This window comes from Pelodiscus sinensis, chromosome 13 (assembly GCF_052426305.1).
Source record: "Pelodiscus sinensis isolate ZL-2025 chromosome 13, ASM5242630v1, whole genome shotgun sequence".
Taxonomy (NCBI): domain Eukaryota; kingdom Metazoa; phylum Chordata; order Testudines; family Trionychidae; genus Pelodiscus; species Pelodiscus sinensis.
Genome location: NC_143064.1, coordinates 26,080,700 through 26,093,162, shown reverse-complemented (window position 1 = coordinate 26,093,162; position 12,463 = coordinate 26,080,700). Strand labels below are relative to the sequence as shown.

The window sequence follows — 12,463 nt, the reverse complement described above, 5'->3', positions numbered from 1 at the left end:
AAATCAGTGTATGTAACAAAACCAAATCACAGTGTGAACACAATGAAAACCAAAAAAGAAAAAACTCACTGACACTTAACAATGCACAGACTAACGTGTTTCAGTGTCACATCCACTTATATGACTTACCCCTCATCAGACTTGCTTCTTGTATATCCCAACGAACACAGACAAAGAAAGTAGGTAAATACATTTTTCTTCCTTAGTTTTAAAGATTTTTCTTCAGATCAAAACAAAAATCTCAGAAAAATAAATTGCTCTTAGGGAGTGTAAAAAAATAGAGCACTGATATAGGTGACCATGTCAAATTTTTTTTGTTACTAGTCTCAGTCCCTGCAGAAGTATGAAATAAGCAAGTTACAGATAAGCTCTCTCATGTTCTTCATACTTATCATCACCAACAGCTGCAACGAGGTAATAGAAAATAAGTGCTCAGATCCCAGAGTTACTGTTGATAAATATGAAAGAGAAGAACTCCAAAACTATGAGAAGTCCTGTGGCACCTTAGAGACTAACAGATTTATTAGAACATAAGGTTTCATGGGCAAAGACCCACTTTGTCAGATGCATGACGAAGTGGGTCTCTGCCCATGAAACCTTATGTTCCAATAAATCTGTTAGTCTATAAAATGCCACAGGCGTTCTCCTTGTTTATGCAGATTCAGAGTAACATGGCTACCCCTCTGATACTCAACTCCAAAACTATTTTCTCAGACTGCAGTCCTGAGTAATAGAAAAATACACACACCACAGTATGAGGGTTTAATTTTTATATAAATTTTCTAAACTACCTCTTTAAGGTGGGTGCAAATGGTGCATTGTTGGAAAATAAAATTGGGAAGTGCCTGATCCAAAGATCTTATAATCCAGTGTATTTACACAAATGGTCAACAACTAAGGGTATGTCTACACTCGCACCCTCTTTCGAGGGACGGATGCAAATGCAGCTGGGCGAAATTGCAAATGAAGCACATATTTGAATTTCCCATGCTTCATTTGCATAATCGCAGAGTGCCACTATTTTGAAGTACCCTATTTTGAAATAATAGACACGGTTATCGTATATATAGTAGCCCAATGTCTGAGACTCTAACACTGAAATGCTGGCTGTTCCCGCTGGGTGGCGCTGTTCCCTGAAATGCTGGCTGTTCCCTCTGGGCGGCCCGTGCTGCATGGGGAGTGAGGGGCCCAAACGTCATGGCCCCGCCCCACCCCTCGCCTTCCGCCGTGGCACTCGGCTGACTTCTGCACCGCTCAGCCAGGCTGCCGCATGGGAGCAAGAAGCGCAAGCGACCGTTTGGGCTCCGCAGTCCCCCGAGTGAGAAGCAGGAATGGGAGGAGAGCTGAGAGAGAGAGGGGGAGGCAGTAGGAGGAAAGGAGAGAGAGAGAGAGTGCGAGACCCCAGAGGCTCAGGAGAGAAGACTGACGCGGAGGAGAGACCTGAAAATCCCGTCTTATGACGGGGTAATTGGCTGTATTGAAAGAAACCCCTTCTTTTGAAATAACCCGGTTATTTGAAAAAAGGGGTTTCTTTCAAAATAACCACATTTACACAGCGTTTGTTATTTTGAAATAGGGTATTTCGAAATAGCAGCGGTCCGCGATTATGCAAATGAAGCGCAGGAAATTCAAATCCGTGCTTCATTTGCAATTTTTCTCAAATGCATTTGCATCCCTCTTTTGAAAGAGTGTAAGTGTAGACATACCCTAAGAGTTAAAAAGAAATGCTTCAAGATTTACAGTGAAAATTGAGACAACTAAAGCAAGGTTCAAATGCACTGTCAACACCTTAACATATATTTTGAGTCCTCTATCGGATATTCCCTGTTTTTAGTAGTGAAACAAAGCTGCACAGATGCATTCTTTTGAACTGTGTTATGCAAGGGGAATTTTTCAGTGAGTATTACGCCTGGCCTCATTTTTTGTGGAGGTGCTTTGCTACCACTAATCCAAAACAGAGCCCTAATGAGAACTTATGTTCTTATATTGAGTTGTAACTGGGGATCTTTTGCCAATGGAGTTAAAAAACGGTGAACAAAGAATAAGAGTCTGGAAAGGGTGTAGGAGGAGAGTCACAAAAATCTGGGGCAAAGAGAATGAACAGGATTATAAACATGGAAGACAGGAGTCTTATGGGGAATTTTAAGAGACTTAAAGATGGTGCAGTAACAAAAAAAAGTCAGTGGCATCTTGCTCATCATATAAGATAGCTATATAAATTGCAGTCATGATCTATAACTGAAAGTGACAGTAATGGGAGTCCTTAAGATGGGCTTCTATGCCTAGAGGGTTGCTAGAGGATAGAATAAGCTGCCAATGAAGGAATGAGAACAGCTAGTATTAAAGAATTTAATACTGCTCTAGAGATTCTCTGAGGGTCTAACCTATTCAGGCAAAACTAATGAAACCATTCATGGAGGTTATTCATATCACAAGATCAGGGATAATCTAAGTGAGCCTCTTATTTCTTCCATCCAAATTTATTTTCATGTTTTATATTGATGAGTGTGTTGTAAAACCATATGGCTAAACACACAACCCTGTGCACACTGATCTGATAACTACAATACATAATGTATGCAATAGAGGTGTTCTAATTAGATTAATCAACAAATCGAATAGTCGATGGGATTTACAACGACTATTCTATTAGTTTATAATGGCGCTTCCACTTTGAAATGTAGCAAGTGCCACAACGTTCCACCTTTGAAATGTACAAGAGCCCCAGCTCTGCTGGCCCCAGGCTCCATGCAACGCTTCTGCTTTGAAATGAGCAAGAGCTCCAGTGGGGCCTCTTGTACATTTCAAAGGTAGAACGCCGCTGCTGCCCCTCCTATCGATCTGGAGAAGGGGGGGAACCAGCTTTTAAGCCAGCTCCCCGCAGTACCCCCTCCACGTCCCTCCTCCTACTGCCTCCTTCTGATAGACACAGCTTGGGGTGGGGAAGTGACTAGTCAACTAGTGTGTCAACTATCCAATAAGCTTTTGCTTATCAAATAGTCAGCTAGTCAATTAGTTGCTTACATCCCTAATATATAACTACATACATGTAGTTTAAACAAATAGAAAAAATTAACCCCATCAATAGATTTTCCTTTTACCAAAAGGGAAAAAATGTAACACCAAAGTACCATTCTAATGTCTTAACAGGCAACTAAACTATTAGGCAGTAACCTCCTTCATAAGCGAATTTGATAGGCAAATGTCTTCCAACACCGTCAATTGCTGTAGAAGGTCCACACACTCTGAACCCAGAAAATATGGAGGTTTTGGAGGCCAGCAAGTCTGCAACTCATGCGGATCCTCTGGCTACACATCCCTTGTAAGAGTGATGCCATGTGTTAAAGTTGTTAGTGGAAGCCATGATAGTGACCATAATTATGGTCATAGCTCTGCTGCACACATGCCCCGTGCCCTGCCTAGAGTGAGCAGGATTTCATTGTTTCTGGCCTTCAGAGATGTCCTGTGCAAAGCCCTTTTACTTGGACTTCCTATGTGGAGCCAGACTTTCACCCAAAAATAACCTCAATGAGACAGTGACATTCTTGTTCAGCAATCAATAGAAAGTGACAGCAAATGCAATAGCATGTTGAGAAAGCAGTGAAAATATTATCTTAATTAACATTTTAGTCCAGTTTTATTCTATATTTTGTTTTCTTTTTCTTTCTGAACAACCATCCCTGACAGACTCCATGATTAATGTAATGCCATTTCTGGTGCTATTGGCATCCACAGGGTTAATGATTTATTTCAGTTCATAGTCTCATTATTTCAGTTCTATAAATGCCCAGTGTCATTTTATTCCTTCTACAGTTACTCTACAACCTTTTCTTTCTCTCCTCCACCTGGGGCTCTTGCTTTCAATTTAACAGGAGGCAGTAGGCAAAGATTGAACTGAAGCCCAATAATTACACCTCCCCGCCCAGAAAAACAGAACCATCTATTTTTTGTACAGATGGAAGAAACAGTGAGCTGCTCTGAAATCCCATAAGCAAACTCACAAAAACAACAGTTATTGCTTGTCAGAGTAATAATAAAAAAATGTCAGCTTCCATAATTTGAAAAATGTATTGGTTGGATTACACTGTATTGCAGCTTTTGTATTCGGGAAGAACACGGAGCAAGACTGTCAGCTGGAATCCTGTGCTCTGGATTTTTCTGGTTCCATCTGCAGGAATATTTACCCATCGCTCAGTTTATCACTAGCAAAACAGGTTGTGTCTTCATTAGTAGACATGAAGCACGTAAGTGTCACCAGCAGATTTTTGCCAGCTCTTACATTCTATGATTAAGGCTCATCTTACCCAGACCCTACACTTTCCTACCATTCTCATTCAGTCTTTTCCATATGTTCCTCGGGTCCTCTGAAAGTTTGGGAAGAGTTGTGTGTATTTCTCCTATAAGTGTGAGTGAGTCCTGAAATAAAAGAAAACTGCAGTGAGGCATTATATTTTGGACTCCCACTACCTGTCACATACTCTAATGACGAGGACTAATTTAAGGACCAAATCATCCCTTGTGCAGGGCTACCTATAGAAGGACCAGAAAATTTCATGAGTCATAGCTCACAATATCTGACATCTGAAATGGACAGGAGCACAGAGGGTAACTGCCTTTATTCAGCTCCAGCCTCCATAGGTGTGCATGTAGCAAACCATGCTGTCAGGGCCTCACTGCAATCCACTTCAGAAGGCTTTCCTAGCATAAAAGTAGGACTCTATGGAGCAGACTGCTGACTGGGTCAACATTATCTTGATCTAGAGGAAATTATTTTCAATTTGTTGAAGATGCTGCAAACCAGCCATCTCCTCCGGCATAATACCGAAGCAGAGTCTGAACTGCAGAATCTAGGGTTGAAAGTGCTTTGTAACACTGACAGATGGACAGAGCATGATGTAGAACCTCCTCTTTCCTCCTCCTGAATCTATGGCCAGTTTTCACTAGGTCTGACTCCTCTCCATTGGATCAGACACTCAGGAGCCTTGATTAAGAATATGATGTAAACACTTCGATAGGTTAGAATAAAGAGCAGTAGGAAAACTGGCAACTACAAAACTGACTTCAGGTACAAGACAGGATGATATGAGAATCCTTAAAATAAGGGATGAAATGTCCATGTCAAGCAGGAAACTACTGTAAATGAAAGGCTTCTGCATTCCAAATCTATAATCCACAAAGTGCTGCCACCTTGAGCTCATTGAAGATGTAAGGAAAAATCAGACAAGGTTTCTATCTGAAACCCCATGAGAACACTTTTTATTTTCCTGAAATTCAAATGGCAGCCCCATAACAGTCCTAGTTAAGAAAGAGTAGCGCGAACAGCCTCTGTGACAGTAAAGGTGTCTCTGCATCCATGCAATGCAGCAGACCCTTTGTACTACAGAAAATCCTTTGACAAGACAGAAAATGGGATGGAAGCCTGTGTAGAAGTAACCAGCAAGCACTTATAACAATGATATACGGTAACTTACTTTGTTTTTGGCTAGCCAGTCAGAAAACAGGTCATGGGAAATCACTCCAGACATGCCCAAAATAAAAAACACACCTCTGGAAAATGCGGAGCCAGATTTTCAGCTAATATAAATCAGTCGCTCTATGGACATGATCAGCACAAGGGGCACCTCTATACTTACCAGATTGACACTCAGGAGGTTGATCTTCTGGCATTCAATTTAGCAGTTCTAGCAATCCCCTCTAAATCAAACAGTGAGGACAGCTTCCAACAGTGATCAGTACTCCTCCTTTTGCCAGGGGTAAGGGAATCCAATCGGAGCATTTGCTCTCATTGGCCTCCCGCTGTGTAGCTAGAATTGGGTACATTAAGCCGACCTTCCCAGTCTAGTGTAGACCTGGCCAACGTGAGGATCTAGCCTAGAGGTTGGCAATAATTTCTGAAGTGGGGCTACTTCACAAATTTTTGAAGTGGCCCTGGTACACCCCAGAATGGGTGGGGCCAGGAGACTGCACTCCCTCACCCATGGACCCTATTGGCTGAGGATGGAGGAGCGTGTGAAGTCTTTGCTTCCTGTCTGCTAGTGGCTAGAGAGAACCACAAGTTGTTTCGAATAGGTGGCAGTTCCTTCTAGTGCTGTGCACCCCTGGCTGGGGGGGAGGAGATTTTGCGCACTCCCTCCCCCCACGTCTTGGGGGCAGGGGAGCGGCAAGGCATCTGCAGACCGTATCAACCAGCTTGGTGGCACGCATCCGGCTCGCAGAGGCTGCCTTGCCCACCCATGATCTAGCCCCATGCAGATGACATGGGGTCACATTCCATCCTGACTCTCACTGCATGATCATAGATCAGGATGCAATTTGGTTCATGGTTTCCTCAAATGCAAGTGTGTGCAAATAGTACCAGAGTGTTTGTTTTAAACAACATTTTCTTACTTTGGCATAAATCTGTTGTTCTAATTTATCTTGGAGTAAAGCTTTTTCCACTAAAGTCTTTTTTTGTTTGAGAAAGTTAATCTTGGCCAGCTCTTCCCCCTTTTTCCTACAATCATGGCATTGTGATGGCTGGTGTACTTTAGCTTCTGTCACCTGTAAGATGAGAAATTGAGAAAATGAATGAGTAACATATATCCTAGCAAGACTGTCACTTGTATTAAAATAAATAAAAAGTACAGCTATACATATAGCTTCTGAAGAGAAAGATTTGTTTTTCTAGGGATTCATAAATTACTTCATAATCTTTTTCACAATATTGTCTTGGTGAACTGGTCTGAATGACTTTTGCACTAAACTACATTTATTTTCCCCCATGTGTTACCCTTTCTAGCTGCAGTAACTTTGTTTCATTTAAGGTTAATCTGATTTTTTTTTCAGCCATCATATTGCTGCCTAGTAATATACCAGATTTTTCCTGTACTAGGCTAATTTCCCTTGAAATGTACATGCCGTCCCTTGCCTGAAATGTATGTGCCATCTTTTAAAAGATAATAAATATCTTCACCCTGAAGAGATATTGGTTCAATTATGTACATACGGTTCTGAAATAAAATCCAAAGTAAAATTATACAAGCAGTTTGCCTCAAGTGCTGAATAACAACATCTATTAGGGTATGTCTATACTTGCACCCTATTTCAAAATAGGGATGCAAATGAAGACATTCAGAACTGCAAATGAAGCCAGGATTTAAATATCCCGTGCTTCATTTGCATATTTGTGTTCTGGCGCTATTTCGAAATAACAGACGCTGTTAAGACACGGTTATTTCAAGAGAAAACCCTTCTCTTGAAATAACCCTTATTCCTCATACAATGAGGTTTACCAGTTATTTCGAGAGAAGGGTTTTCTCTCAAAATAACCGCGTCTTAACAGCGTCTGTTATTTCGAAGTAGCGCCAGAACATGAGTATGCAAATGAAGCATGGGATATTTAAATCCCGGCTTCATTTGCAATTTCGAATGTCTTCATTTGCATCCCTATTTTGAAACAGGGTGCAAGTGTAGACATACCCTTAAAGTTTGTGTTAGTTTATTTGCTTATTTATATAAGGATTTGAGTCTGATCTCACTTATACAGATGTAAATCTGTATTAACACTATGGAATTACACCAGAGTAAAAACAAAATAAGTGAAAGAAGAGTCAGGCTTATAGACTGCAACAAATTTATTAGTAGCTGTTTTTTTTATTGCATTTTAGTGTAACGTAAGGAAGTAAGAAGTTGTAATTTCAAAACTGTTAGAAAATGAATCTGTCGATATCTCATAAACACCAAAAAGAAAGAAACAAATTTAAAAAAAACCCCACTATTCCCTGCTCACTTGGCATAGGGTTAGCTGATAAAATGATTTTACATGGTGTATTACAGAAAATTAAAGTAAATGTATGTGATAGTAACTGAAGCAAAAATACATGACTGCAATTATTATTCACAAATCATTTTTGGTTATAACAGAATTATTGTCTGATGAAGACATATCGTACACAATTCAAACACTTTCCAACACCAAGATTTAGGGGTAAAAGCATCTGTAGGTGATGACTGTCACAGTATCATATTCAAGCACAAAGTTAGAATTCAAGGATCACTGGAGAATAAACAACAGTTTGATTCCACACACACACACACACACACACACACACGCACGCGCGCGAAAGGAACATTGTTTGTCTCAGTGTGCCTGAGAAAAGAGCCCTGGACTGGCAGAAAAGAAAAGCCCTTCAAACTATTAAAATGACATACACATTTTACCAAGCTCGTTGATGCAACCCAAATTGCATCAGGAATACTTTATATTTCAGGGAAGTGTTAAAAATTAAAATATGGCAAAAATGAAAGATCAAGCATTTAGGAGTTTCCATTAAAATGTCTAAACACTGCTTGGGTTTTGTGCAAAAGAATGACAAATAAGCACCAAGAATTTTCCATGTAATCTTAGGTTACAAATTATTTTGCTAATGTGTCCTTCACAGGGCTAATGTCATATCTATGTGCTAAAATATTTTAGCTTTGTCTCTGTGGATATTACCTTTGTTATCTAGGAACCCTGATGTCTGTTCTTCTGTCAAAAGATAAACCATACGAGATGCCAAGTGACACAAAGGTGAAGAGCTATGAAGCAATATTTACTTTCTGTGACTGAAGGAGCAAGAGAGATTCTGACCTCTCTTGAGCGGAGTCAATGCAACTTTGCACATTAACCAATGGCATTATTGTAGTGGAGATGCCAAACCATCTCCTGGACAGTGAGCGCGTCTCTGATGCCTTTCCCCAGACTCCACACATCACTTCCAGAACAGCTTTGTACACAATGGGCAAGGATAGCCTGACAAGTGTCACGTACAACTCTACTCCCCAGTTAACCTTACGGTCACAGAGAACAATAATAACTGTTCACTACTCCCTCTGTAAATTACTCATATCATATGTAACATCCCAATGAAATATTAAGCATTTTTTCAGTAGGCAACATTTTATATAATTTGTATTTACTAAACACATTCTGTAGCATGGGGTTTAATGAGAAAATCGGAAACATAAATCCTGCCGTTCTCACTAAGGCAAAACTCACAATGAAGTCAATGGGAATTTTGCATGAGTAAGAACAGCAGCATTTGGCCCGTATAGTTTTAATTTTAATTTAGCAGTCCTCCCAAAACAAATAGGCATGATAAATGTTTTGGTTACAGTACCTGTTTCATTGTGTCTCTGATATTTTTAAGATGGATTCTGTTCAATAGTTGATCAGGAATAGTACTGTTCAAGTCACCTGTCACTGGCTTCTCTGAAGTAATTCCATGCTGCAGTTCTTTATGTTTGCTGCTCTTTGGTTGTTTAGACTTCAACTGATGATGTATCTGGTTGATCTTAATTGTGCAAAAAGACTGCAAAGCATCCAATTCTTCATCTGATACCTCAGTAATTTCTGCTAACAGTGCATCATCAAAACAAAAAACTCAATTACTATTTCAAAGAGAAGACTTTTGAGTCCTCTAACTACTGTGACCTTTTATCATGTAATTTAAAAAACAACAGCCTTACAACATCAGGTATGAAGGTATTTGCATTCATAGTAGTAATGTATCATTTATACATAAATTTAGTATAATCCATTTAGAAAAATGCAAAGTATAAAAAACCTCTATGATGCACCCAAAAGGAAAGAGTCCTTAAAAGAGGGAAGAGGACAAAACTCACATGAAAAGAAAGTACTTGGTGTGCACACACAGAAGAGAAATGCAAATTTATTAAAGATAAAAAGTAAAAGTGGCAAATAAGGCAATATAGAAGTTACTTTTAGTTTAGATATTAAATACATTGATGGAGATCATATGATTGTCTAATTTGGAGTTAACCCTTTCTCAGAAGGAACTGCAATCTGTTAGCGCAAAATGCATTTACACTTTAAGTGAGAACACCAGCTCTGATGGCAAACTCTACACACATTTTTAGTTACAGCTGTATTAAGAACAACTGCTGGAAAATATCTAAAATATTTTACATGATCTGAAATTCATCCTCATACATTTAAGGAAAATGTTATTTCATTAGCAAACACTTTCCTCCCAAGTTTCAGTGCTCAATTCAGAAATTCTTTATGTGTTTCTCTTTAAACATCAAATTTCACTCTCCAATTTCCTTCCTCTTTTCAGGTGCATTTAATAAATAAAAAAAGTGAGAGAGTAGAGTTGAGACAGAAGCATAATAAAGAGCCAACACCCACTGAAGTCACCAACTCATTCCATTGATGTCCATCGGCATTGGAGCCAGACCATAACGAACATATAAAACAAGTAAAAAAATGTCTTGTGGTTACTATTTGGATATTTCACTAGCAGCATTGCTTTGCTGTGTGATGGCTTCTTGAAGCCCTCATCTGTTACACTGTTTTTAAGTTTTTTATGGAGGATAAAGAGTGTTTCTGTACATCCACATTCTACATGCTTTCATATGATCGCCAAACAAAGCCCAAATGCATGTGTTTACATTCGTATTATTAAAAAACGTTAGGCTGTGCCTGCCAAACCTATGTGAGAGTATAAGTGTATCCCTCCTGTAGGCTGTTCCTCTTCCACTCCTTTGTAATATCTTGTCTAAAATTTGACTATAGTCTTTTAAAGGCTGACACCTGGTCTTCCTCAGCAACAAACACCAAGATTCCAGAGCTACATCCCTAGCACCAGTGCTCCAATTTTGTCTGTGCCTTAGGGCATCACCACAATACAAATATTAAAAATATAATAAGCTACAGTACAAAATTCATCTTAAATACCTTGTGATGAATTTAAAGTGAAGTCTACAAGATGCAGCTCTGGAATTTTGGAGGGAAACAGAACACCATTTCAAAAATCCAGCCTATCTTTATAAAAAGCAAGCAGATTTATATTTAAGATTAACTGAAGTTGAAATCAGTGAGCCTTGCTTTATGGACCATAAAGAAAGTGAATGAATTGTAAAAGCCACAGTTCAGAATCAATTGTAGCAAGGTAATTTATTCCTCCTTTAGACTTGGTGAATCAATTCCACTAATGACAAAGCAAGACATGGTATTACCTTGTATCCCACTTATATGAATAAGAATGAGCCACAATTAAAAGTAATACAACTAAATTGCCTTTTTCTTAGGCAAGATCATAGAGGTTTGATTGGAAACAATAATTGCAGCCATCAAGTCCTTTCCCCGCAAATGCAGTACATAGGCCATGTTACATAGTTGGACTGATCCTTTGAAGAGGCACTGAGTTTTAATTATACTAATCAACGGTGCACATGTACACGTGTACTGCACTCAGAATGAATAAAGCAAAAAAGAAGCTACCATTGCAAAAATCACTGCCTGGGTTATATTTATTTCACAGAGATACAGATCTACAACATACTGTGGGAGATCTCAAACCAAAGCCCACATGCAGCACTCAGGCCACCATTGACAGTTTGCAACCCAGCAGCTTAACTGAGAACTATGAAAGGGCCCAGAGAAGGATTAGCTCACAGAGGGCTCCACTCCAAACCTCCCAAATGGGGGAAACATCCAACCCTCTGATTGGCTAAAGAATACTATAAAAACCAAGAAATAAAAACAGGAAGTTGTCTACACACGAGGAATCTTTGGCTGGCTGTGATTATGGGTGCCTCCTGCTTACTTGTCTCATGGACTCTCCATTCCTGCTTTGCTCCTGTTTCCTGCAATGTCAGACTATTTTTTTAAAAAAACTAACAGCTGGAGAATCTTGGACTCAGATTTTACTGAAACATGAGGCAGCAAATAAAAAGGAATGAGTTAAGTTTCTACACACTGTAAATTTGTAAAGCTAGTCTTCTATACCCTTGTACCCTGTTAATCTCTAGTCCTTCCAGACTCCTGCATATATGTACAGTATTTGTCTTTCTTTCACATGCTAAGATAGAGCATGCAGAGAGTGTTTTGTTTTAATACAGTTTTTTTCTCTGTCTTTTCTCTCCTTTCCCTTTTTGGGCTAGACATGCTTGAATACTCATTCTCCATTTGTGGTGACAGACGTAAATGTCACTGTGTATTTCTCTACAGACAATCTCTGATAGTGCTGATTACTGTTCCAGAAACACACTTAGCTGATGCTTGGTTTCCCAGAACCCTGCATGTTGGGTCATTCCCAAGCCCTTATTTCCAGGGACTTAAAGGAGGGCATCAAATTAGAACTGTATTTTACATACTTCGTAAGATCATAAAACATTGAACATGAGGGAATTCAAGCACAACAAACTAAATCACCCAGCCGCTCGCATTATAGTAGCATTGAACACACATCATGTAGATAAGCAAGTCACTATTTCTATTTTAAAGCTTGCTTTGTGGTTTATAGCTCACTGACCTACATGGTTTTTGTTTTCCACATGGAAGTGCATTTAGAGAGAAAACAGTGTGAATGCTATATAAGTGAAAATAATATAAAAGGAAATGATCAGTTGTCTACTGTTTGATTTATTTTGAACTTTACATTGTTCAAATCAGACTTGGATTTAATACTAGGACCAT

General features: G+C 39.3%; 1 protein-coding gene across 4 annotated transcripts in view; it reads right to left on the bottom strand.

Annotated features, from left to right (window-relative positions):
• Nucleotides 1–993: 993 nt before the first annotated feature.
• Nucleotides 994–12,463, bottom strand: part of C13H8orf48 (chromosome 13 C8orf48 homolog) — a 28,161-nt gene continuing 16,691 nt past the window's right edge. For 3 of the 4 annotated variants that reach the window (XM_006136149.5, XM_006136148.5, XM_014580135.4), the window contains 3 exons: nt 9,141–9,376; nt 6,388–6,540; nt 994–4,416 (listed from right to left, as the gene is read on the bottom strand). In XM_006136149.5, coding sequence (XP_006136211.2) covers nt 4,312–4,416; nt 6,388–6,540; nt 9,141–9,376 — 494 coding nt within the window. In that variant the 3' untranslated portion in view covers nt 994–4,311. The remainder of the gene's footprint in view (nt 4,417–6,387; nt 6,541–9,140; nt 9,377–12,463) is intronic. The other variant, XM_089781623.1, reaches the window with a different exon arrangement.